This window comes from Antechinus flavipes, chromosome 4, assembly GCF_016432865.1.
Source record: "Antechinus flavipes isolate AdamAnt ecotype Samford, QLD, Australia chromosome 4, AdamAnt_v2, whole genome shotgun sequence".
NCBI lineage: Eukaryota > Metazoa > Chordata > Mammalia > Dasyuromorphia > Dasyuridae > Antechinus > Antechinus flavipes.
Window position 1 is genome coordinate 191778234 of NC_067401.1, and position 26732 is coordinate 191804965.

Consider the following 26732-nt stretch of genomic DNA (forward strand, 5'->3'; position numbering starts at 1 on the left):
TTAAACTGGCAAAAGAAGTTTATTGGCACTGGGAAGTCAGCTTTTGCTAGGAGGCTGGTTTCCTTAGTAGTAGGATAGCAGAGAAATCCTCTAGCAGAGAAATCCCGAAAGAAAGGTAGGTAGGGTTCTGTTAGGGAAGTAGGTGAGAGAGATAAAGAGAGAGTAATGCTGAAAAGAGAATGTCTTTTCAGCGAGCAGAGGGTCAAAGGTATGCCAAGGGGAGAGAGAGGTTCCTTGGCATGATTAGGTCATCTGCAAGGAATGAGTCCCAAGTTGCCTCTTTTTATAATTGAAACTTTTGTTAGAGGCTGGGGGGCAGTTTGAGTTGGAATCAGACAGAGATGTTCGGAATTGAGTAGAAATTTTCCATTTGAATGAATGTCCCTGGACTAATCTCCAACTCAATAGAGTTGGCTAGAAATCTAGTTCTCCAGCTTGGGCTAAATAAGAGTGGTCCTGGACTCAACTAGTCTCACCCAGATAACAGAATGAAACCACTTTATCTTGATTCCCTGAGGTGGATCTCTCAGGGGAGAGCTTCTCTGAGGGAGTTTACCAAGTTTCCCCCCCCCCCCCCAAAGTCGGAGAAAGTGAGAGAGAATTTCAGGGCTCCCCTTGTCATGCTGATTAGAATAAATAAACAGAAAGCCTAATCAAACATACCAAGCAAGCACTAGTGACCCAAACAATTTTATTAACAAATTAATTTTCTTAATTAAGCTCTATATCCCTCTAATAGGGTGTTGTAATAGGTTTTCACACAGAAAGGAATTAGTTAGAACTTTTTGCAGCTTGCTCCATATTTACATTTATCCCCTAATCTTGTAAACATTTTACTTGGCTTCCTAGTGCCTCTTAAGGACTATATATATATATGTAAAATAGTCGATCCTCTTTGACACATTATTCTATTTGGAGCTATAAGTCACAGAATGAGTGTCAAGATGATCAAGGCATATCAGAATCATTCTAATGAATCATTCATGATTCTATATAGTTAGCCTCTGTGAGACACACAGATGTTGATTCATGGCAGTGGAAAACTTAGTTTTCTGCTTTTGCCATTACTCATGCATAATCTTATTGTTTGCCCACTGTTGTGAGCCTGAATGAAAAAGGAAAAAAAAAGCCAAGATTTGTAAACATCCTATTGGATAATGGCCCTTGGAAAGTGTCACTTAAAAAGGATAAACCCTTTAACAAACTCTTCTTGCATTTTTCAGAATAAGTAGCTCATGTGGGCAGAAAGACATTGAAATTATCTATAATATGTCTTTGAGACTTTTTCCAAGTACTGTTTTTAGTTACCTTGAAGTTTCTATAGGATTGTAGCAAAATAAATTGAAGAGCTTCTTAGATGCAAATATACCAGTATTTTGCTATTATTTTGTCCTTGAAGTCCATTCTGTGGGACCAATTGATAGCTAAAACTACCTATTAATGAGGTTATTTTGTTATTTCAATTACTAAATACTCTTGAATGACATCCAAAATGTGCCCATATTATATTGAATTCTTTTTGTTCAATAGTTTTCAATCGTATTTGACTTTTCATGATTCCATTTGGGATTTTCTTGGCAAAGATAGTGGTATTGGTTTGTCATTTCCTCCTCCAGCTCATTTTGCAGATGAGGAAACTGAAGTATAAAGGGTTAAGTGACTTGTCCAGGGTCACAGAGCCAAGATGTTTCTGCGGCCAGATTTGAATTCAAGAAGATGAGTCTTTCTAACTCCAGGCCCAGCATTTTATTCACTGTACCTCCTAGCTGCTCAGTTGAATTCTCCTTTGGTGCTAATAGCTTTATATTGTGATTCAAGAGTATGTGGAATTAATTCAATGTGGGTTTACCACTGGCTGGCTTCTTTAGCATTTTTTTCCCATAAAAGTCTCATGCCTTTTTGAGAAGCTTTCTGAGCTCTTCTTGCAAACAGCTCTTATAAGCAGACATGGTAGTTAAAAAGGGATATATAGTTTACCCTTGCTAGAAGTAGGTCCCCCTTGCAATCTCATTAAGTGTTATTCAACCTCTGAGATATCCTGAAGGATCTGGATAAGATTTTCTAGGCCAAAAATATAGCCATGATCTGGTCCATCATAGATGGTGTGGTTGTATCGGGAGCCCTTGTAAATTGTATGTGCAAAGTCTATCATACGGACATCAACTTTGAAGAGTCCTTCTGGGGAGGAGCAGTTTGTCTTTTGCAAGTGATGACTTCCTGTGGTTCTTTCTGGGGGCATTTGTCCATCATAAATGATGAGGAGAGAACTGGAGTAGAAACGATAGGAACACTGGTTCTTAATGACTGAAAGGAGATCCTTGAGTTGGAAGAGAATGGGTTCCAGGAGATCTGTTCGAAGGTGTAAGCCATTGTGCAAAAATTGATAGAGTGCTTGCCTGAACCCATCAGTTGAAAGTTTCCTTCCATAATATTTATCTTTGCAGAGAAAGAGGTTTGAGTCAGCTTGATAAACCTTGGGTTAAAAAAGGAGAATAAGAATAAAATGTGAGTGAAAACTTTCCTGAAAATTGTTCCTTATTATGTTGTAGCATTATGAACTTATTATAAAGCATAGTCAAGCTTCCAGGAAACACAGCTAAAAAATGGTTGACATTTCTAATAACCATCACTAAGTACAAAGGTAGCTTCTAGGTTATAAAATGTTTTCTATTAGGGACTTTAATTTCATGTCATTAGAAGCAAATCTATGAAGTGTCTACTGTGTGCTAGGCACTAGGGATTCGAAGATTGAGGCAATATAGATAGTGCTCTTGAGAAGTTTACGTTATGATAGAGGAAGAAAGGCCTATTCACAAATTACAGGTTTTCAAGGGAGAATATATTGCATTTAGTGCAAAGGAAAGGTTCAGAAAAAATGCGAGGAGAGATTTGAGGACAAAGAGATTATTTTCAGGTAGGTAGTGAGGAAAAACTTTAGAGAGGAAGAGACAATTTGACTTAAAGGAAAGAAGGGAGAGAGAAGAAATGAAAGACAGAAGGGAAAGAGGAAAGGAAGAGAAAAAAGGAAGGAAAGAAGTAAAGAAATTCAGTATATGGAGATGTGAAGACAGTGGTCTTCCCTGGCTTAGTGAACTAAGGAGTCCTCAGGAGAAGGGCCTTTGACTCATAATGTTTACCACCAAATTGTCATCTAGTTTTGCTAGACTATAAGAATGAATGAACACGAGAAGCTTAATTTCCTCCTATTTTTCTGCAGTTTCTTGTGTAAGCCATAGCAAAGTAATAAAAACGAACTATTGTATCAGGAAAATGAAAGGTAAATTATTAGTAGGAATATAAGCATTACATTCTCCTTTCAACATTAGAAAATTGAAGAATTCAATTCTGTCATTCCAAAGGATTAGAAATTGAGAAGTCACAGAGTCTCACAGTGAAACTGTTTGTTTTTGTTTTTGTTTTTGTTTTTGTTTTTTTTTCAGCCCTTCCTCCAAATTCTGGTACCAGCTAATGTTAAAGGTCTGATCATTCTGTAAACAAAAGTCACATAAACTATGTTGGAAAATTTCAGTTGTCCCAGACCTTCCTTCCTTCCTTCTTTCTTTTCCTTCCTTCCTTCCTTGCTTCCTTCCTTCCTTCCTTCCTTCCTTGCTTCCTTCCTTCCTTCCTTGCTTCCTTCCTTCCTTCCTTGCTTCCTTCCTTCTTTCCTTGCTTCCTTCCTTCCTTCCTTGCTTCTTTCCTTCTTTCCTTCCTTCCTTCCTTCTTTCCTTCCTTCCTTCTTTCCTTCCTTCCTTCCTTTTTTCTTTCCTTCCTTATTTCCTTCCTTCCTTCCTTCCTTCTTTCCTTTCTTCCTTCCTTCCCTTCTTTCCTCCCTCCCTTTCTTCCTCCTTTCTTCCATTCCTTCCTCCCTCCTTTCATTCCTTCCTCCCTCCCTCCATTCCTTCCTCCCTTCTCTCCTTCCTTCCCTCCCGGCAAAAAATCTTTTGTTTTTCTGAACCCTCCCAAGATATCTTGGAGTTCATAGGCTAGATTTTTTTTCTTATGGTCCATACCTTAAACCAAAACCCACTCTGTTTCTCAGTGATTATCAATAGGTCCCAGGCCAATCCTAATTTGGTCACTGTTTGGGTCCTGATTGACTCAGATTGAATTTAAATAGCAATCACTTTTTGCTACAATAATGATAAATTAACTCAACACACACACACAAATTATAATATGGTTTATATCTCATTTTTCTCTGTCAGGGCTACTCAGTATTCCCCTTGAAATGGTAGACTGGTCAGATGTCTGGAGACCTTTGTTAGGTGGGTTGGTCAACACTGTTGCCTGTGAAGGACAAAGCTATACTGTCATATGTTCTGTTAAACTGTTTACACATCCTACCTGCATGCCACAAATGCGAACCCCAAGGGAAGCAGAGGTGCTTTGTTCACATTTTTTGATGTGACGGGCTTTCTTTTCCTCGGAGGCATCATCTCCATGTTGCCTGGTTCCCATCTTTAGGTCCAGAATGCAAGGATACTTGTACTTTGACACCACGTTTTCAAGCAACAAAAACCCTAATCGTACTGAGTTAAGGAAAACACTACAAATTGAAGAGATATTGCTCCCATAGGAGATCGGTAGGACAATTCTAGGAATTAAATTTCATGCTGTGCTTATGTTTCTTTTACTTCAATTATTCATTAGTGACTAGTGTTATTAACAATTCAAGACATTAGCAGTATTATTAACAATCCAAAACAGTAACTTCTTATTTATTTAGGAAAAATTTTAACAGTAGTTCTCTTTCAAATTTAAATTTAGATTCAGGTACAATTCCCTGGCAAACTGTGCACAATTTACATTGTATAGCCTAAAATCATAAGGATAAAATCACAAATAAATGAATGACCAATATCTTTTTAGGGAAGAGGGTTGATAGAAACTTCATAAATAATTTGAAGAAATATTAATTTCATTGGAGTAATTTTCCTAAAGTTTCTTAGAGAGTAGAGATGCAACTGTGACTATGTAAGAAACCAGTTTGCAAGGATACAAGCAGTGACTAAGAGGGCTTTTTAAACTCATGATCCTCTACTAGGGGATCTGCAGAGCCTTATGTGCTACTTATTGTTGCATGAATTCAACCTTCCTTCCCCATTTTTGTCCCTGAGAGATATGCTAGCTCAGTCTTACATTCATAATAGTTTAATGAGGTCTTTGTGGAGAACATGGAGTGATGGAAGGGAAACTATGGTGAGATAGAATTTGCTGGTCCCCTAAGCCCCACCTCATACAGCATGACTCATACTGACATGTCAGTAACCATGGAGGGAGGCAAATAATTCTCAACATGAAAAATGATCATCTCTAAGAATACTGACTATATTTCTGCAGTTTTTGCAAATATCAGTCAGTAAAAATTTCCATTATCCCAGTCCATTCTTGCAAGTATAATAGTAGGAATGTAGAAAATAGTCATTCTGGGAATTTTAGCTCATTTTAGCTCAAATTTTTACCTCTAGACACGGGTAATTTTTCTTTTGTTTGACCTATTTTTTTTTTTTTTTAGGTCTAGACTCATGAATTTCTGCTAATGTGTATGGCTGTAATTCTGGGAGATAATTTGCATGTAGGCCCCAGGTGGAAGATTCTATGTATTTCAGAAGTGCTATAAATATGAATCATTGAATGAGTGAAGCTTGGAGTTTTAGAACTATGTTTCTGTGTCCCTTTGTCCTTTCCACTTTCTATTCTTGGCCATCACTATCTATAATGTTCATATCGGATGTGGAGTGGTAATTCTCTTTTCATGGACACCCTGCAGTTGAGAGTAGAAGCTGCCCATATTGGATAGAAGTCTCTGTTATCACTGCTATTTATAATGCCTTATAATAATAGTTGACATTTCTAGAATATTTTAAGTTTCACAAAGCATTTTATCTCTATTATATGTGTGAGCTTTATAACAGCCCTGTGAAGTAGGTATTACAAGAACTATCATGTCCACCTTATAAATGAGAAATTTTGTCAATGATTACATAGCCAGGGATTGTGAAGGGCTCCATTTAAACCAAGGGCTTCCTAACTCTTAAGGCTAGTAAATCCATAATACCACACTTCTGGTTTACTCTGACAAGTGGAGAATTGCTATTTACCCCTGCAGTGAGAAACCCAATTACCAAAAAAAAAAAAAAAAAAAGAGTTTTAGATGAGTTTAACCAGTTTAAATAGTTTAACCAGTCAGTATTGTTAACTACTAAGAATTTTCCAAGCATCAAGCCTTCTAACACCATGCCATTGTTGATCACACTTCTTCACATGTTTGTGAACTTTGTTCCCATGCCCCCTACTTTAAACCAGTGATTCCTTGGTAGTTTTGTTCTATACGAGCTTTTCTGCACTGATTTTAGGTGTCCTGTGAAGAAATCCAAGCAAGGATACGGTGCATTTTGTTCTCTTGGTATTCCGAATACATTCGAGTCAAGTGTTCCTTATGACAGCGCAGTCTCCAAGGATTGCAGCTCTTCTTCTCTGTCTGGTTGCCATTTGTATCTTCCATAAAGGAGGAGACATGGATTTCGGTCCTCAGGAGCGTTTTGCCTGGACAGCTTGGGTGAATCAAATACATGGGGGAAAATGTCATACGCTGCTAGCTTCAGAAAAATGCAAACTGCTTGTATTTATTTGCTAAGCACCTGAACAAAGTTTGATTCGACCAAGGTCATTCAGTTAGAGGATGACAGAGCTGGGACACTTGCCCTTATGGGGCAAGCTGTGTGTAAGGTATATACAGGAAATGTTAACATATATTATTCTATGATAAGTAAATTTCAAAGCAAAGCTATTTTAAGTCCAGGAGAGAAGTCTATATTACAAGCCAGAGGATATCAAAGAAGTTTGAGCTGGATTTTAAAAATGATTAGGAATCCACTATTGGAATTGAATTGGGGAGGGGAAGAGAGGGCTTCCTAAAGCATAGAGAAAAGTATAGGGAAAGACTTAGAAATGGGAAACTGAAAGTATTGGGTGGGGACAAGGACAACAGTGTCTTAATAAAGGCATAATTTGCTTTTTCTCATATCCTCCTCTAGATCTAGAATGGCTTCCCTGCTCTTGCTGAAAATTTTCCTTTTCCTATTTGTACTAGTCTTATGCATGTATGATATTCTCATTTATATTTATTATATATAGCTAATATTCTCTACTAGACTATAAGCTTCTCAAGTATAGGGACTGTGCCTTATTTAATATCTGTATTTCTTCTAGAGTTGAACAATATCTTGTTACTTCAGAATTTCAAGGATTTATGAAGGATATGAAATCCATATTTCATTCAGTAGTTGGTTTCATGAGTTATAGTGGCTGAAAGCATTTATCACCTAATGATGGCCAGCAGTATAATGATGTGCTTATCTGAACTTAACAGATCTAGTACCCAAATGGAAAACTTGGGGTCTTCCAGACTTACTAGTAGTGGAAGGCTTGTTAGCCTGGTAAGATCTGGCAGAGCTTATGCTCTCATAGTATAAACGTTGAAAAACTAGGGCTACCTTCAGACCTCAGGGAAACATTAGCTCTAGTTAACACTTCAGTGGAAGGCCTTGAAATACCTAATAGTCACTTAATAAATGTTTACGGAATTTACTAATTAGCTAATTAAATATAATTGTGTTTTTACACCATTAAGCATCTATTATGGGCACTGTGTTAGGCACTTTACAAATAGATTCCATCTAATTTGGTTCTTATAACAATCCTGTTACATTGGTGCTATAATTATCCCTGTTTTATGGATGAGGAAATTAGAGCAGAGATTTAGTGAGTTGTCCAGGGTCACACAGCTAGTGAGTGTCTTTGAACTCAGGTCTTGAACTCCAAAGCCTAACACTCTTCTCCTTTGTGTCACCTACTGCTTCTTATTACAGATATCTGTATCGTAGTGCTATTTTTTTTGGCTGAGGCAGTTGGGGGTAAGTGACTTTCCCAAGGTCGCACAGCCAGGAAGTGTTAAGTGTCTGAATCCAGATTTGAACTCAGGTCCTCCTGACTTCAGGGCTGGTGCTCTATCCACTGTACCACCTAGTTGCTCCTGAGCCTGTGATCTCATCTTTGTGTGATATAGATTAAAAGCCATGTATGTCTGCCCATCCTGTGCTACTCTTACTCATGATTTCTGTATGTTTGCCACAGTGGTCCTCCCCCTTGTGCTGGGGATTTTCCTTGATTTCTTTGGAAATCATAAGAATACCAAGGACTAAGTACTGAGAGGCTCACCACCTATAAATTGATCATTAGATAATGAATTCTTTGGACATGGCAACTCACAGAATGAAATTATTTATGAGTATTAGGACATTAGACCCTTGAAAACTCTCATATTCTTGCATAAAAAACATTTAATCCAATGAATACCACATTCACCTCTCTCCTCTTTCAGCCACAACTGGAAAGAGGTCCCATGACTACTAAGCTCCCATCTACTAATCAAGACCAACCAAAAAATAAAACATTACAGGTATAATTTCACTTAACTTTTCCCTTTCTGTTCACTAAATGAAAAAAAAAATCACACTTGTATTTCCCACCTTACAGGGTTAGATGAGGAAAGCACTCAGAAGCATGACTGCAGCTATTGTTATATTATTACTATTATAACTATTATTATTTTTGGATCTTTTGGGAAAATATCAAATACCATATTGCAACACTTATTAAGTGCTAGCAGAAATTAATTTTTATCTTCTTTTCTAGAAATGTCATGTAAAATACCTTTACTTAGTGGATATTGGAAAAGTAGATAAAATATTATTTCTTTTGTTGGTTGCCACATTGATTATTCTATCTTATATAGTTTTTTTTTAAGGTGCATGGAATGCTTTTCTCACAATGATCCCAGAAAATGAAAGGGGGCAAATATTTTTATCCTCATTTTATAGATTAGGAAATTGAGGTTAGGGTAACATAGCCAATGTGTATCAGAGCCAGGATTTCAACCTAACTTCTTTCCATTGGTACCATATTCTTTCTTTCCCTCCCTCCCTTCCTTTTTTCCTTCCTCCCTCCTTCCTTCCTTCTCTCTCTCTCTCTTTCTCTCTCTCTCTCTCTTTCTCTTTCTCTTACTTCCTTCCTTCTTTCCCTCCTTCCCTTTCTCCCTCTCTATCTCTCTCTATCTCTTTTTCATTCTCCAGTCCTTTTGGGGTATAATTCTTTGGCAGCTATTTTGCAACCCTTCTGTTCCTTGCATTTTGACTTACAGGTGTTGCTCACCTCTCCTTAAGAGACTTTGTCAGTTGAGTGTGCTTCCATTGAACAAGAGGAAGGTCACTGTTGTGGCCACTGCCATTCTTCTGCAGCTTCTGTAGTAGCATCACCGAAGACTCAGGTGATACATCATAGGAGCCATGGTTATCAGACAGTGGACTCGCAACAAGACTGAAATGGCCCCTGCTGTCTTTCAGGAGATGCACAGTGACAGTGCCTTAAAAAAAAAAAAAAGATAAAATAATAGAGGTTTAGAGTTGGAAGTTACCTTAGAGGTCATCTAGTTCAACCCCTTCATTTTACAGAGGAAGATACTGATGGCCAGAGGAGTGAAATGTCTTGCCTAAATGCCCAAAGTCAAACAGGAAGTATCAGTGCTAGGATTCAAACCCTTCTCCTGTGGTACTAACAGAAACTTTCTATAGTTTCTCTACTTGATGAGGGAGAGAAGAACGAAAAAAAATGCAGCCAGATTAAGTAGATGATTTTAGAATAGATGACAGCAGTTTCAATGGCTAAGAGCTCCTTGTCCCATAAACAGTCTGCCTTGAAATGTCATCATCTTCAGGAAGAGCTTTGGAGACTGGCCTGATTTAGTTTGAAATAGATTCTATCCCAGAATGAGACCAAAACTATCTCTGAGGCTACAAAAAATAGCCCCAGGCTGTTTCTGGTTTGCCCTCCTCCCCTTTTTTCCTACTCTCTTTTCTTTCCCTGCTTTTTCATGCTTCAAATAAAACCTGCTCTGTACCTGGACATTATGTTCTTGCAGTCCCAGACTTCTTTGCATAGTTATATTTTCCTAGTCATACAACTGCTGAACCAACAAGAGCACACTTCAAACGTTAGGGGAATTGATTCTGTGAGAAATGGGTTTTACATCAGCCCATGGATTTAGTCTCAGAGAGAAGTAAGGCCAGTATGTTTCTGCTGTGGAGGAGTAAAGAAGATCCTTCTACCTGGTTTTCTCAACTAAACAAAGTTTCCCTCCTTCCTTCAGTTCCTTTTGATTCACTTTTAAAGTGAATTTAAGTTTCCATGTTTAACTTATCATTCACCCTTTCTCCAGAAAACTATTTGGTATTTATATATGGTCTTGTGTTTTGATTAGAGGTAAACATGAAAATAATATGAGCCTGCTTACTCTTCATAAGATTTCCTGATGCCCATTGCTGGCTGTAATTAAAGCAAATAGCTTACATACTAATTTGCTTTAGGAACAGGAGAATATACAGAAACCCAATTAATTAATTTGCTAGTTGATCTTCTCTACTAGTTTATTAGATAGATTCAACAAATTTAAGAACATTTGTTAAGTATCTAATGACAAGAGAAGATAAGGAAAGTTTGTGTGAGATTTAATGGAAGAAAAGGAGCATTTTTATACATTATAAGGTACCAGAGATGCAAAAACAAGACACAATTCTTACTCTCAAGAAGTTTAGCAATCTAATAGAGAACACAAGATTCAAGTAGCTATAATATGGATTAGAATACAAATACATTAAAGCAGCCCAAAATGCCATGTGAGGCTCAAAGAACAAGACATTGCTTTCATTTGCTAGAGGTAGAGGGTAGGAAGATAAGGATAGAATTAGAGAAGATAATGTGGAGAAGATAATACCAGAGCAGCAAAAGGGAAGAGATAACTAGGTAGTGGAATTGAATGGCCAAAAAAATCCATTCTAGATGTAAGGAAAATCAAGGAGATAAATGTAGATAAGGAAGGGTTGTTATGGCACAGTTCCCTTTTATTGTCCTGACTCTTTTCCTAATTGTCCTGCCTCAGTTTCCCTAATTGTCCTACCTCAGTTTCCCTAATTGTTCTGCCTCAGTTCCTTGAATTGTTCTGCCTCAATACCCCTGGTTGCAACACTACCCCTCCTTCCTAAATTTATTTACTTGGAGAACTTTAGTCACATGTTCTGCTGCTAATACCTAAACTCAGTTAGGTACTGTGAATGCTTGGAGGAAACCTCCCATTGTGCACTCAGTCACATTTGTTCTGGGTTTATTCATCCCATGGGAAAGAACAGGCAAACTAAGATTCCTGGTGATTGGTGAAGGGAAACAAGAAGGAGCTAGAGCTGGGGAGTTCTAGCAAGATATGAGGACAAGGATGTTAACTATTGGGGGGACTTTGGGGAAGTTAATGTCTGAATGTTTATCTTAGGGCTTATCTAGGGACATTATCTAAATCTTTGAAACCAAAACATTTCTTGGAATAGGCTTCCCTAACATAAGAAAAGGGAAAAAACGCAGTGGCTAGGGTGCTTATTCTTACATCAACCAAAAAAGTTCTTGTGATTTTGGTGGTTGAGTATAGTAAGGGAACTCCTCAAGTCAGACCAGGACCAAGAGGATCTTTGAAGGTGAAGGAAACACTTGGTAGTGCCAGTTCAGATCTGGCCGAGTTATGAGCCATGTTACAGTAGTCCCTATCAATTTCTTCTCAGCAGTGAGTGTCACAAGTGACAGGGGTGTAAAATTATGTACCCTTTGGTCTGTAAAAAAGGGAGATTCAAATCTCAGACCCTCCTAGGAAGCATATCTCCCCAGACTCCAGAGAGTCTATGAGAGAAAGCATATCCTCCTGGCTGGCTTTTTCTATGGCAGATCACCCCAGATTTCAAATTCCAGAAGCCTTTAAAAGTGATTTCCCATTCATTTGGAGTTCTAGGCCTGGGAACTTTTCAATCTGAAACCAGAGCCTCAAGATTCCTTATTAAAGGGCAATTTTAAACTCACTTCTTTGCAGAATGTCCAAAGCAGGACTATGCCTTGTCCCTTGGTATAGCTGCCTATCAGGACCCTGCCCCCTGAAAAGACATTCTCTTCTCAGTATCAGCCTCCATTTCCCTAACAGGACTTTGTCACATTAAAGTCAGTCTCTTAGCAAAACTGATTTCTCATCCAACAATAAACTTCCATTTTTGCCACTTAAAACTCTTCCGGTTCATGAATTCTTTCATGAAGAACCTGTGTCTCTGACCAAAAGGGGATTTCCACAACTCTCTGATTGCCACTAGAACCCCATTACAACTATAGACCCATGAAGATCTATCGTCTGAAGGAAATATATATCCAGAAAGTCCCAAAGAAACACTCAAATGCTACCTTGGCATTCTCTGTTTCATTTATTGCCCTAATATAGTCAACTCTTGATTTTTGGCCCTCGGCAGGGAAATCAGAAATACAGATAATCCCAAATAATGGATTATTCAAAAATTACTTTTGTTTCCTTTGGGATGCAGTCAAAACTATTTTTCATACATTCAGGCACTCTCTTTTTAGCTCCTACACAATCTCTTCCCTCTATTCATAGTCAGATTTTCCTCGCTTAATCTTCCCTTGCTTTTGGCCACATGGAACTAACCCATCCCTTATTGATACTCTACACTTTTCTATCTCCTTGCTTTGTTCATACTGCTTATTTCATGGGATTAGTATGGTTTAATGGAAAGATCACTAGCTTTGACCCAACCTGTGGGAATCAGGTCAGATCCTGGGCTTCGATTTCTTTTTTTTTATAAAGAGATGAACTCGAAATTTATAATCTTGTGGATTTGTGCAGTTTTTCCTGATTCCTCCTTTTGTTGACTTTTTACTTTGGTCTTACACAGCACTTTTTTTTTTGCACTCTTCTAAAGCACCCATATATATATATATATATATATATATATATATATATAGGCATAAATATACATATGTTCATATGTTATATATCATTTTATATCTATCAGACTGAGTTTCATGAGGGCTTTACTTAAACTTTGTATCTTTTTCATTTTCTTGACTATGCTCTGAACACAAAAGGTATTTAATAAATGTTTATTGAATTGAATAGATTTTAATCGAGTTTAATAGCTCAACCTCATCTACTAGGCAGTGGAAGGGAGACTAGGCCAGAAAGCCTAGGGTAGTTAATTTAGATTTTGCTGTATCATGTTAGCTGGATTCAGACTGCTTTGTTGAATTTGATTCATTCAATTGTTCAAACCACTATGATTGACCCCCCTTTCCTCATCTTGGTGAACTAATACATGGAATTGCCAACATTTATCCTAATGTCCATGCAAATTAGGTCTTCTAGCCTAAGGGCAGTAGAGTCTATCTACCCTGAGAAGAATAGACTCCAGTAGAAAGTAAGGTACTTTCCAACATCAGCCTTCTGAATATATCTTGACCCTATAGAAAATGCCAACTGCACAGACAGTGAATATTTACAGAGTTGGTTGACATTCCCAAAGCATCCTAGCAATTTTTGTTTGGTTGCATAGCAGGCTGAGTCTCAGTGAATACTCTATCACCTATTTATTTTTAAATTTATGAGTGCATTTGATTGCTGCCTTCTGCAATATGAGTCTGGTTTAGCTGTTAACCAACTGGGATTAGGAGTATGTCCTTAATATCCTGGTCAATTCAAAACCAGACAGTATGTAGAGACTATTGGTGCCACAAGGACAGTGGATCTGCCTGACAGGGCTAGGTCAAATTAAGACAGCTCATTTTCTTCTCTCCTCACTTCTCCCCCCTTTTTCCTCCCTGCCCCTACATTCCATTCCCCTCATTACATATCTATGGGAATATTTTTGCAATACTCTCTTCACTGACAAGCCCTAACATGTTAAGACTGCCTAGTGAAATCTCTTCCCACCTAAAATTCTTTCTGTCCTGATTCAACTTGAAGGATGATAAAAATAGAGGTATTATACTCTCTGGCATTGTGACTGGTCAACTCAGGAATCTTTTTTTCACAGTCTTCTTCCCAGTAGGAAAAATGTACATAGAGCTTCATGGTGTGGTGGAAAGTGCTTCAGACTGGGAGTTGGGACTTTTGGGTTTCAGTACTAGCCTCTAAGAAAGCTAACCGGGCCCAAGGAAAGAGATAAGACTTGGAAGGAGAAAATAAACATTTGGATTTTATCAGCTGGCTGCATTTGAAGTGATTATTACTTTGAACTAAGGCTGCCTCCAGAAAACCTCCTCAAGAAACCTGCTCCCAGAGAACCATCATATTATACAAAAGAAGAAGAACACCACATTTTGGCGCCCAACGTGGGGCCAACATGTTGGAATCCTTACAAAGTGTTAAGTCATTAGAATTGTTAGAGACAATAATTATCTAATTTAGCATAGTTCAGTATGATTGATCTGATCTTACAAGGAGATGTTATGGGCCAGAACTTGAAACAAGGTACTAAGTGGAAATGAGGAAAGAATGGTTAAATCTAGTTTAGCATTGATTTAATCCTACAACAAATAATAGTTTCCCAGTGATATAATGATTGGTGTGTACTCAGTATACAGCATATAAGCAATCTTTGAACTGAAACTAAGGCTGCCTCCAGAAAACCTCCCTGATAAACCTGCTCCCAGAGAGAACCATTATATTTAAAGAAGAGAACACCACAATTTTTACTTCTGATTTTTTTCATATCTTTAGTTGCCTTTTGGGGGTAAGGTGGAGAATGAGAGTCTCCTCCTGCAGAGTCTAACAGCACTTGGAAAATATACTTTGGTGATATTTTTCCATATAAGAATTGCCTTCCAGCCCAGACAAGTCTCCCCTCTGCCAACTCATAGCATCTGTGATCTTGTAGGTCTTGGGACAACTTCCTCCTTAGAAGATAAAATTTTCAGAACTTAATTTTTCTAGCATCATGTTCTTGTCACTTTGCTTGGACAATGGCAAATCATTATTAAAACTAGGATTTGTGTCAATCTTTCTTTTTCTTTTTAGATGTGGCTTGACAGTTGAAAAGAGGCTATCTCTTGTCTCTATTGGCCTTTGATACAAGTGCCTAATAATTCTCATATCCATCATTCTCTTTGTGGAATTCTAGGCAGCTCATAAAACATGTTATTATCTGGGATAGTGATGAATTGAGCTATCAACCTCTTAATTTAATTTCTTGGCTTGACTTTTAGCAGAACTTTGAGGTATCAAAATATCAGGACAGGTACATTTTGATAAAAGGGAGAATAGAATGTGCTGTGTGGAGGGAGTAGGGAGTGGTAAAAGGGAAATATGGGGGCTAAGAAGGATGAGGAGCAATAGAGCAGAAAGGAATGTGGGGCAGCAACTTTGGGTCATAGAACTATTGTTCCTGGGATTAGTGATTGGTGATAGTGATGTTCTGAATAGAGCCTGAAATGATCTTAGTCTTGCAGCCCTCCTAAAAGCTGTTTATGTTCAGCTTCCCTGGCTAGATTCTTACCACATGATCAGTGACCCACAATTTGTTTTATAAATACCAAAAGGTGCCCCCCAGAACATGTCAGAGGAGACCAAAGCTTAGGGGCCTGCTTAATCCAAGTACTTCTAGATTCTTTCAAGAAAGGGAAGAAATTATTGATTGAATTTGTACATTGGTTTTGTCTAATTCATTAGAACCAAGATTTAAGGGGAGGGGAAAGGAATAAACATTTATTCAGAGCCTGTATTTATTATGCATTTTTATGTGCTAGACATTGTGGGAAGCATTTTTATATATATTATCTTGCAACAATCCTGGGAAGTAAGTGCTATTATTACCCTCATTTAACAGGTGAGGAAACTGAAGCACTCAGAAATTAAGTGACTTGCCCAGGGTCACACAGCTAGTAAATATCCGAGAAAGGATTTGAAGGCAGGTCTTCCTGACTACAGGCTCTCATACCCTATCTACTATATCATCAACTGACTCAACATAGGACTAACCCTTATGTATATTACCGCTAACATTCATTGATTATGTGGCTGGATAACTATCTAGATTGATTCAGATTCTAATCTAGATTGATTCAGATCTAAACCTACTGTTTTCCCAATTAACCAGAACAACTAAAGACAGGTTTTTGTCCAAATTATTTTGTCCAAAGATGTCATAATTGTCTTTGTTGACCTCTTTGCTTTGCCATTTGGATGGTAATGAAACCCAATATATTGGGTTACACACACACACACTGAAATACTTCTTTATACAAACCTGGTTGGGTTTTTACTACACCTGTCACTTCATCTCAATTCTGAGGACATTTGCAGAAGTACACACTGAAACCTTTTGAGCCTCATTAAGCAAAGGTCAGGAATGGGAACAGGCCAGATGAATTCCCAACTGAGCCTCAGTTATCCCCATAAAAGGAATCCTGATACACTACCCACAGTTAAGCATAGGGACACTGAACCCAACCTAACAAGGAGCCAATGGATATTGTTCTTAACCAACTCTCTTCAAAACTGAAAATTCTGTAACTCATTCAGCTTCTTAATATATTTCACTTCATGCTTAAGTTTCCAGGCTGTATCATCCAAGCTTGACTGTATATATTTCTCTCACTTTTGTGGGTTCCCTAAGGAGGGCAGAAAGCTGAGTGCTCTCTCATGTTCCCTTTTCCTACACAGTCTGTTTCTCAACTTTCTTTACAACTTTCTTTAGGGCTTGAACTACTATTTTGAAATTGAAAAGAGTTTCAGCCTATAGATTAGACTTATTAGAGTGCTGTTAAAACAATAAAGAGACCTGTCAAAAGTTTAGCACGAGTGATCTTATGGTTTAAGATATTCAGAGCTAGTGTTATAGATTTTTCATTATGATATGATTTTTAATATTTTTGGTGTGATTTTTAGGATCATAAGATTTGCAATCAACTAGAAGGAACTCAAATGATCATCTGTTCCATCTAGCTCATTTTATAGGTGAGAAAACCTGCTCAGAGACCTTAAATGAAATAAGATCACAGATTTAATAAATAGCAGAGTAGGATTCAAATCCAGGTCTTCTAATATCAAGTCCAGCATTTATTTCCCTGTACCAGTTCTTCCAGACTTTGAGCTGGAGATTCAAAGGAAGCTAAACAGTTTGAAAAATCAAAGTTAATGAAAGTTTCTCTGACTTCCGCTTCATCTAAGAAAAGTATCTCAGACCAACGGAAGCAGTAGGCATGGGAAGATGAGCCAGTGACACCTGGCAGGGACCTCCATCCTCAGGGCCAAACTCTTCCTCCATCTTACCTTTGTACTGTGGTGTGAACTGCTTCATGGCCAAGGGTAAGGACTCATAGAATCTCTGTTCCTGAGATATAAGGGGTTTGCAGATGGTATGTTCATCATATTTCATCATGCTCACATGCCCCCCAACCTGATGGACAAAGGGCTCCAGGAGCACCCCAAACCGAGTGTCCCCAGTATCCCAGCTGTCTTTAACAACCATGGTGTTGGGGTCCAATTTTTTCTTGGCTGGAAATTAAATCCCTAGGAAAGGAGGATTCTTCTCAGAAGCTGTGATAGAGGAGAGAGTTGAGGTAGCAGATTATCAGCAGAGTTCCAAAGTGGGTATCTGGTTATTCTTCCTATTAATCCTTAGCTGCCGTCACTGCAGGGGCTTCTTCAGGCATAGAGATTCCCACAGATGCCTTTTGAGAAGCAAAGAAGAAACAGAAATAGTTAAAAGGAAAGAGCATTGTTTTGGGGTACAGAAGATGTTTAGTGGAACTCAAAGGTGATAATGATTTATGGCTAGAGAAAATCTAAAAGTAGGGGAAGAAGAGCTATTGCTTAACTGTGACCTTCTTAAGAATAAAGGCTCTTTCCCATACTTTTCTTTTAACTGCCTCAAAATAGGCAAAAAACACATAGGCTTTCAAGTCCTGCTCACTGCCACTCTGTGTTATTGTAGAATTTTAACTCCCTCATACTTTTGTAGCAATGTGGAGATCTTGAAAATGCAAGATTTGGGTCATCATCCTAAAACAAAGTATGGCATTTTCAATTTTTCAGGCAAAAGAAAAATTGAAGTTGTTGCATTGTGAGGGCAGAGAAAATTTATAGCTTACAGGAATAGTTACTGATGATTATCTTCTATCTCAAATCATAATTTAGATTTCTACATCTTAAACTTTCTAAAGAACTTTTCTCAAAAAAGCATTGTGAGACAGATTGGAATTGTGTTCTCATTTTCCATTTAAGGAGTTTGTGAGACCCAGCTAAGCTGTCCAAGAAAGTATCATAAATGAAGCCTAAATCCAGGTCTTCTGATCCCAGGTCCAGTACTCTTTTTACTATACCATATATCCTGTATGTAATAACATCATGAGATGACTCTATCAGTGTTACTCAATAATACCAACTGATTAATATAGTTCCCCATCTTCTAGGGTAATCTGCCAAGGATATGCCCAAGATGGGGGGAAAAAGTTGTGCTTTATTAATCTTATTGTTTTCTTTTTAGGCGATAGCATAGCTAGACTATGGCTTCCAGCTTTGTATACATCAGTAATATTGGTAGGGCCTCCATCAATATTAGTTCATGCTACAACTGTCCAAAGAGATTTGGGCTGAGGATTGTCAGCTCTCAAAGAACACATTCAGTGTTCAGATTCATCAGTCTCATACTCCATTTTCCAGACCTTTGGAATCCCTCTTATATCTGATTTTCCCAGAAGGTCCCAAATATGCTTTGTATAGGGAGTCTAGAAGGGGAAGAAAAAAAAAATTACACAATGTAGTTTGCAGAGTGTTTAGGATGACCATTTCTAAAGTTTACCTGGAGTTTACTTCTGACTGAAATGCTAATATTATATGGATGCCATGTATTAGAAGAAAGGGAAGGGGGAAAGTTACAGGCTTAATTTGCTAGTATAGTTGTACTATAGAAAGTAATCTGGGGGCATTTTTTACCAGCACCAGAGAGGGATATTAAAAAACCACTGGTTAAAAATATACCTTTAGAGTCTATTCAAACAGACCAAAAAGTTTGTGGGCAATTTCAAAGAGGCAAAGGGCATGATTTAAAGATAAATATGCCTATAACTAAGTTGAAGTCTCAAGGCTTCATGTATCAGGTGCATTCCAGTTGTCTGAAAAACTCAAATCCAAACATAATCAATCTATTTTGTTTTCTTTCAGTTTTTTCCCTTCTTGATCTGATTTTTCTTGTGCAGGAAGTTAACTGCATAACTATATATACATATGTTGGATTATACATAAATTGGAGATATATATATATTTAAACATATTTAACATGCCTTGGATTACCTGCCACCTAGGGGAGGGGGAGGGGATAATTTGGAACAGAAGGCTTTGCAAGGGTTAGTGTTGAAAAATTACCCATGCATATGTTTTGAAAATAAAAAGCTTTAATAAAAATTAAAAAAAAAGGTCAAAGGATTTCATAACTGAGAGATCATTAGTAACTTTGGAGAGAGCAGTTTTAGTGGAATGATAAAGTTGGAAGCCAAATTGTAAGAGGTTAAGGAGAAAGTAAGAGGAGGGAAAATGCAGGCATCTATTGTAAGCAATTAAATGCTTGCTATTTCACTCTTCATCCATTCATTATACGTACATAGGATTTAGATCTGAAAGAGATCCACCATCCACTTTTATTTCAACCCCTTCACAAATCGAGCTAGAGAGGTGATTGGTCAGCATTATTTGTTACAAAGGAAGGTCCTCTTGGGTGGGTCTCCTCTTGGGGAGAAGGATCATTAGCAAATGACAAAGATCATTTTTGATGATGATTTTGAACCATAAACCTAGAGCTAAAAGGGAACACAGAGGACAACTAGACCAATTTCTTAATCTTATAGATGAAATTGAGGCACAGGTAAGTTTACTAACTGATTAATCTATTAGGAGAGAGTTGTGATTTGAAATGCTTTAACAAAGTATATAAAATTACTATTGTATAGAATATGACCATTTTAAAGTGACAGATTAAACCATCTTTTTGCATACATCACTATAATCTATACCCAGTTAACAAATTTCATTTAGATCCATTAAAATCACAAAAGGTATATATTTTTGAAAAAGATATGCCTATTTGAAAATTTTTTTATCACCATTTTGTTTCAAGATGGTAGTCCAAATTATCATCTGGCATCTCTTTTTATGTTTGAGTAATGTGTCAAATTTTATCAAAATTGGTTACTTCCCTGGAAACTAACCAACAGATTGGTAGAATGCTGAATTCTCAGGTTGTAATAAAGACTTCTTTCATTAGTCCATAAAATTCACAGGTCCTAAATAAAATAAGAGCTCCAAACAGTAATTTGACAAGTTTAGATTTCTGTCATTTGACTAGCATCCTTGAGATACTATTGAGGAATACAGAGTCTAGGCATGAAGTATAGGAAAAAGGACACTGAATTTGGAGGCAAAGAATATGTATTTGAATTCTAACCTTGCAGCTTCCTCCCTGAGTGGTCTCAGACACGTCACTATTGGGAGGAGTTAACTTATAAAAGGAGTAAATTGGATGAGATTATCTCTTAGGTCCCTTCCTGTTTTGTGATCTTGTGAATATGATCCACACACAAGGAACAAATACGATATTATCTTAAGGGACAAAATTGAATATAGTCAAGTGCCAAAATATGTGCTAGATACTCTGGGTATTCAGGAAGAGAGAGGTCAATGCAGGATCGGTTAGCAGAGTTTATGAGAAAGAGGATGCTTGAGTTGATTCAAGAAACAAAATACTAGAATTTGCAAGTGATCTCAGAGGTTGTTATTAAGTCCAATCCTTGCAGAAAGCAAAAATGCTTATAGATGCAGAACAGGGGCAAGAGCTTCTCAGGAGGAAGGGAATAGTGTTTATAAAGGATCAAAGGCAAGAATTAGCCTTTGGAAAGGGGGAAAAAATGAGAAAGAAAACAAAATGCAAGCAAACAACAACAAAAAGAGTGAAAATACTATGTTGTGGTCCACATTCCATTCCCACTGCCCTCTCTTTATTTCACAGGGGTGGATAAAATCATGAGATCTCTATTGGATGAATGAGAAATCTGAAAAGGACCTCAGAGGTCCAGTGAAAAGACCAGCTTGCCTGGAGAAGTTGGTTCTTATTGGGGAGTAGACTGAGAACATATTGACTAGGAAATCTAGTTTTCCTGGCACTTTCATGAAGTATGTATGTGGAGGGATGGAGAAGAGCTAAGAAAGAAAATTATCCAGAGAGGACTGGCGAGACTTACATGAACTGATGCTGAGTGAAATGAACAGAACCAGGAGATCATTATATACCTCAACAATGATACTGTTTGAGGATGTATTCTGATGGAAGTGGATCTCTTCGATAAAGAGAGCCTTAATTGATCAAAGATGGACAGAAGCAGCTACACCCAGAGAAAGAACACTGGAAATGAATATAAACTGCTTGCATTTTTGTTTTTCTTCCCGGGTTATTTATACCTTCTGAATTCAATTCTCCCTGTGCAACAAGAAAACTGTTCAGTTCTGCACACATATATTGTATCTAGGATGTACTGCAACCCATTCAACATGTAAAGGACTGCTTGCCATCTGGGGGAAGGGGTGGAGGGAGGGAGGGGAAAAATCGGAACAGAAGTGAATGCAAGGGATAATGCTGTAAAAAATTACCCTGGCATGCGTTCTATCAATAAAAAGTTATTTAAAAAAAAAAGAAAGAAAATTATCAAGAAACAATTTGTAGCAGAAAGGAGTGTAATATAAAAATGTGTCTGATTGTGAAATTCAAAGGCTAGATGCTTTATGGCTTCCCTTCTCATCACAGAGACTCTAATGTACATTTCATAGGTTTTTCTGGGTTTAGAGGTTTTGTACAAATAGCATACAATGTCTTTGTGATACCCAAGGGAGCATTTTTTATTCTATTAGAGATGAGAGGACCTAAAAACCATTTAAAGTCGCTTAGGTCATAATGGGAAGGAGAGTTTAGAAGTGTCTTATGAGGCAGAGGATCATGTATCATGCTGGGTCATCTGGACTGGGAAGACAAGACAATTTTTCAGGAAAAAGAATTTTTTAAGAAAGAAATTTAAAAAAATGTTCTAAAGATTCCTGAAGGGTCCAAATGAACTACCACCCTTTCATTTCTCTCTCTCTCTCTCTCTCTCTCTCTCTCTTTTTTAAAGGTAAACAAGGGAAAATATATTTAAAGGTTAAATTGTTGACAATCCTAGTTGGGAAAACAATATTTGTAACTTTTGAAAATTGTATCTGTGTGTTTTTTTAATTAAAGCTTTTTATTTTCAAAATACATACATGGATAATTTTCAACATTCACCCTTAGAAAACCTTGTGTTTTAATTTTTTCCCCTGCCCTGGATTGGCAAGTGATCCAATATATGTTAAACATGTGCAATTCTTCTATACATATTTCCGCAAATATCATCTGCACAAGAAAAGTCAGATCAAAAAGAAAAAAAAGATAAAGAAAACAAAATGCAAACAAACAACAATAAAAAGAAATGAAAATACTATGTTGTGGTCCACATTCAGTTCCCACTGTCCTCTCTCTGCCACCCTTTCATTTCACAGGGATGAATGAGAAAGATGAAAGAGATCTCAAAGACCATCTTTCATTTTATACCAGGAAGGGAGATAGGAATACACAAATTTTTTAAACTGACTTGCCAAAAGTTATACAAAGGGAGAAAGAATTGGAACTCAAGTGTCCTGTCAATTTAATTTGATTATTTTGAACAGCCATTCATTAGAGTCATTTTTATGCAAAATGTTGTGCTAGGAACAGAAGATAGAAAGACGAAAAAACATGAAATTACAAAGATGAAAAATTATATAATCTCTGTCCTCAGGAAGCTTCCAATTGAGTAAGGATTGAGACATTTACACAAATAGCTGTAATACAAGTCCAATGTACCTTCTAGTAGTGGTGAAATATGGCCTCCAGCCATGTTCTGAAATACATATCTTTTGAATGCATTCATTTCCCTAGGAAGGTCTGGTTTCTGCCAAGTAATACTTAATATCTTCCAATGTCAGAAGCTTATTCTGGGGTTTGTTTTATCCTTTGAAAGGGAGAATTTTATTTTCCTTTCCTCGTCTTTCTTTTAAGATTCAAAGTCTCCAAACATTTCCTAGGCTTGAGGAACAAATGCAATTTTAATACTGCCGTTATTCGTTTAGGGGCCCTTCAGCCACTGACAAATATACTTAATGACTCTAGTAGTGTTCTGATGGGGCTGTCAGGGTGGAAGAAAAGTGGGAACAAGATAACTGGAGAGTGAATGCCGCTTGAACGATAGCTGTTTTAGGTAGAGAAGGGAGAGTCTATTACTCTTTCTATCCACCTCTTCTTTTTCTTCCTTCTCCTCCTCTTCCCATCTAGCCCTCACATCCAAGTATGAGGCTGGACCACAGGAATCCATCAATGGATGGTTCTAAAGGATGTCTTCCTTAGCTAGGCTTCTTGGCTTGGGTCTCTCTCACAAGATGGAAACTTACAGATCATCCTACCTTACTGTATTATTTCATAGATGAGGAAACTGAGGTCCAGAGAAGGGAATCATTTTTATCTTGTAAATAAACAGTAAGAACCCTACGTTTAGAACATGGTATTCTGTCTCCAAATCCTTAACAACAACACACGTGGCCTTTCAGTCCTTAAGAAATGTCTTAAGAGTCTCTTATATTGCAAAAGGCAAGGGCATGAGTTCCAGTATCTACTTTCCCCTTGAGTTCCTCCAAGTAATGTAATCTGCAATGTGTTTTGCAAAATTAAGAAATGTGACATTTGAGTTTTGCTGGTGGTTAGCATGGTAATTTCATGAAAGGAGGAAATGAATATTTAATGTTGGAATAAAAGCTTCCCTGAGGTATTGAATGTTGTGTGTGTGTGTGCATGTGCATGTGTACATGTGTGCATCTGTCTGTCTGTCTGCTGGTTTGTACACTCTGGTACCAGTCAGTGACTTCTGTGTCCATGGGGAGGCCACAAGGAAAGACCTTGTCCAACAGAAGGCAGCACAGAAGCCTCTTAAAAGTATTTAATTCTTGAGCCCTTAGCTCTATATCCCACATATTTGACGGCAAGTGCGATGCCTGCTTAGGATTGAGCGATGCGCCTTAATGGATCCAGAAAGAACAGGGAGCTCCCCTAGGTATAGGTGTTGAAAGGGTGATGAAAGCACATCCCAACAAACAAGACAGTTTTTAAGCTGAGCTACACATTGGCCCTCTTAAATCTCATGAAAATCTCTTAGAAGAAGAAATCTCTTCCCTCTACCCATCCCCATTACCATGCTGCATAGGACTGGGACAAAATCAGGTTTGTCTGGGGGGTAGGATGGGTCGGCTTTCTTGGGAATTTTCTAATCTGAGAAAGTCTGATTCATATAGCGGACTAATGCTCCATCAAAGGCTTGGGGAAGTTAGAAACAGAATGTGATTTGAAAGGACTTCAGAAGTCTTATAGGCATCCCCCACCCCACCTCTAGGAGCAGCAGTAAAAGCAGCATCACTGGCATTTTTACCACAAAGTCACCCAAGGCAGTAGCAGTTCTTTCTTACTGGGGCAGTGCTCCTTGACCATTCCCAAGTTTTTCAGTCCAACTGTCAGAGGCAAGTCAGACTTTCTTTTCTGAGGCTAGCTCAATCCAGGGAGCTGACCACCGATTGCCTTTCACCTAATTTTTCACTCCCTTCTACTTCTGTTCTGTCAGCTGTTGTTGCATTACTTCTCTATGAATTTTAAAGTGTGCCTTTTCTGTGTCTCCCCCAGCTCCTGGCTTGATGAGGATAGAATAATTGTGTTACGTGGAAAAATGAAATATTCAGTGACTCTACACAGCCTCTCATCATCAATTGTAGGAGCTTCGATCCTTCTCCTACACTTCCCCTTCCGCCAAGGTTCTCTTTGTACTTGGATTTTCTTCCCTGACAAAATATGATCACAACGTTTATTATTGTTCCCTTTCAGTTCCCAGTAAATAAGATAACAACAAAATATGCATTTTTTTCATGTGAAGAATTTATTCTTCTACCTTGTTCCACAGAAAGACCAACCTCCATTCATCCCCCTCAAAAGAATAACACAGGAAAAATGAGAATTCCATTAAGTGTGATAGACTGAGCAGGTGGAACCTGTATTTTCACTGAGGCCCACATATTTTATTCCATAAAGGATTTGATTTATGATGAAGATAATAATTTTTCCCCAAGGAGTGAGGGACCTGATTTTATTCTGTTGCCTCCTAGCTATATGATCTTAGAGGAATTCTTTTCTTTCTCTGGGCCTCAATTTTCTCATTTGTAAAATGAGAATGTTGGGTCCTTACAGTTCTATATGAAACAAATACATTTCTTTCTTTCTTTTTTTTTCCCCCTGGGGCAATTGGGGTTAAGTGACTTGCCCAGGGTCACACAGCTAGGCCGTGTTAAGTGTCTAAGGTCAGATTTGAATTCAGCTCCTCCTGACTTCAGGGCTGGTCCTCTAACCACCCAGCTGTCCTTGAAACAAATGTATTTCTGAACAGGATAGGGAGGCTGGCTATCTGTTACATGTTCAGCTGGATGAGGGGAGGGTTTGAGTGTGGCCACGAATAAACCATGTCAGGCTTCAAGAGTGAAATTAAGCATTTTGGGAGTCCTGTTTTCATAGGGAATGGAGGGGGAATCAGTCCCTAAAGGCTTTCTCGTTCCTAGGTAGCCATTGGCTAGTGTTTGGGCTTTTTGGTAGCAGAGAGTCCCCAGTGATCCCAATTGGTAGTTCTCTATACCCACAGGGCCTTGGGTAGGAATCCCAAACCTTCCAAAGCATTTAGGAATATGTCTTCCTTTTCTTTACAGACAGATTTTCAGAAAATCTGGAGTCTTCTAAAAGGGACTTGAGATCTTAACTCATGTCCATTGATGTCATCTAGACTGTTCCACACAACAGGAGGGCTGCTAGGTACAGGACATGCTGTTCCTTTGGTTTCTCCTCTGTGGTCTGATTCCTTGGATTATTCCCCGCTTCCCCTGGCATCTAGCTGGTCCATGGAGCAGCATCCTGAACATGTTGTTTTGGTCAGGACCACTGTCTTTCCTGGCTATTCTTGGACTGTGAGTAGCTTCTCTTGATTAAGCATTAAATACAGAGCCATAGGTAATCATTTAGAGTTAGCCTTAGTCTAGGGGTTTTCTCTTCTAATTTACTTTGCCCCTATCCGAAGTGCTTCTGTAATAGTCAGCTGGAAAAGGATTCTTCATTTCATCTTCTTTCTCAAATTCTCATTATTTCTCTCCCCTCATCCATTTTATCCTCTCTGTCCTCTTCTTTTATCCTTATTTATATTTCTATCACAGTTATAATATCCTAGCCATGATAATGAATTGGGGTAATAGTGGAAGTACAGGGAGAATTCAAGCACATATTTCTTTTTCTCTGACTAATCTTCTTTAACATCTCACAAATTTTTTACTCCTTTCCACTCAGTGCTAAATTATTAGCAGCCAAGAATGCCATAGGCCCTCCTCTTGCAGAGGATAGCTATGAGTGTGGGATACGGTGGTCCCACCTCCTATTGTCTTAGATACCCCCAATCAATTTAGTACCATCTATACCATCCCCCATGATGTCTACCTGCCAAAGATACCCAGTTTCCTGGGCAACACTCACCAGGTGCAGATCTGAAAATGGAAAGAGATGTCTCTGGACCCGTTGAAGAAGCTCTCTTTCTCAGCCCTGCTTTAGCTGGATTTTGTGCTCTGCACACCCTGACTTGTACTCTACTGTGCTACTGGAGTGGAAAATCTAGCAGGTCAGACAGCCAGTGAG

The 26732-nt window shown here is 38.1% G+C and overlaps 1 protein-coding gene across 1 annotated transcript; it reads right to left on the reverse strand.

The window, feature by feature from the left end:
• On the reverse strand, positions 1–26690 carry IP6K3 (inositol hexakisphosphate kinase 3). Its single transcript, XM_051996411.1, has 6 exons — positions 26574–26690; positions 17204–17604; positions 9214–9424; positions 6388–6554; positions 4345–4520; positions 1–2473 (listed from the first exon to the last, which is right to left on the reverse strand). Exons 2-6 carry the CDS (start codon positions 17400–17402, stop codon positions 2018–2020), a joined length of 1209 nt encoding a protein of 402 aa, XP_051852371.1. The 5' UTR covers positions 17403–17604; positions 26574–26690; the 3' UTR covers positions 1–2017.
• Positions 26691–26732: the final 42 nt, after the last annotated feature.

Excerpts from the sequence above, each read along its gene's own strand:
- IP6K3 (XM_051996411.1), bottom strand. The coding sequence starts at position 17,402 with ATGGTTGTTAAAGACAGCTGGGATACTGGGGACACTCGGTTTGGGGTG. Across the intron at positions 9,425-17,203 it reads GTTCACACCACAGTACAAAG|GCACTGTCACTGTGCATCTC; the intron begins GTAAGATGGAGG and ends TTTTTTTTTAAG. Across the intron at positions 4,521-6,387 it reads CCAAGAGAACAAAATGCACC|GGTTTTTGTTGCTTGAAAAC; the intron begins GTATCCTTGCTT and ends CAGTACGATTAG.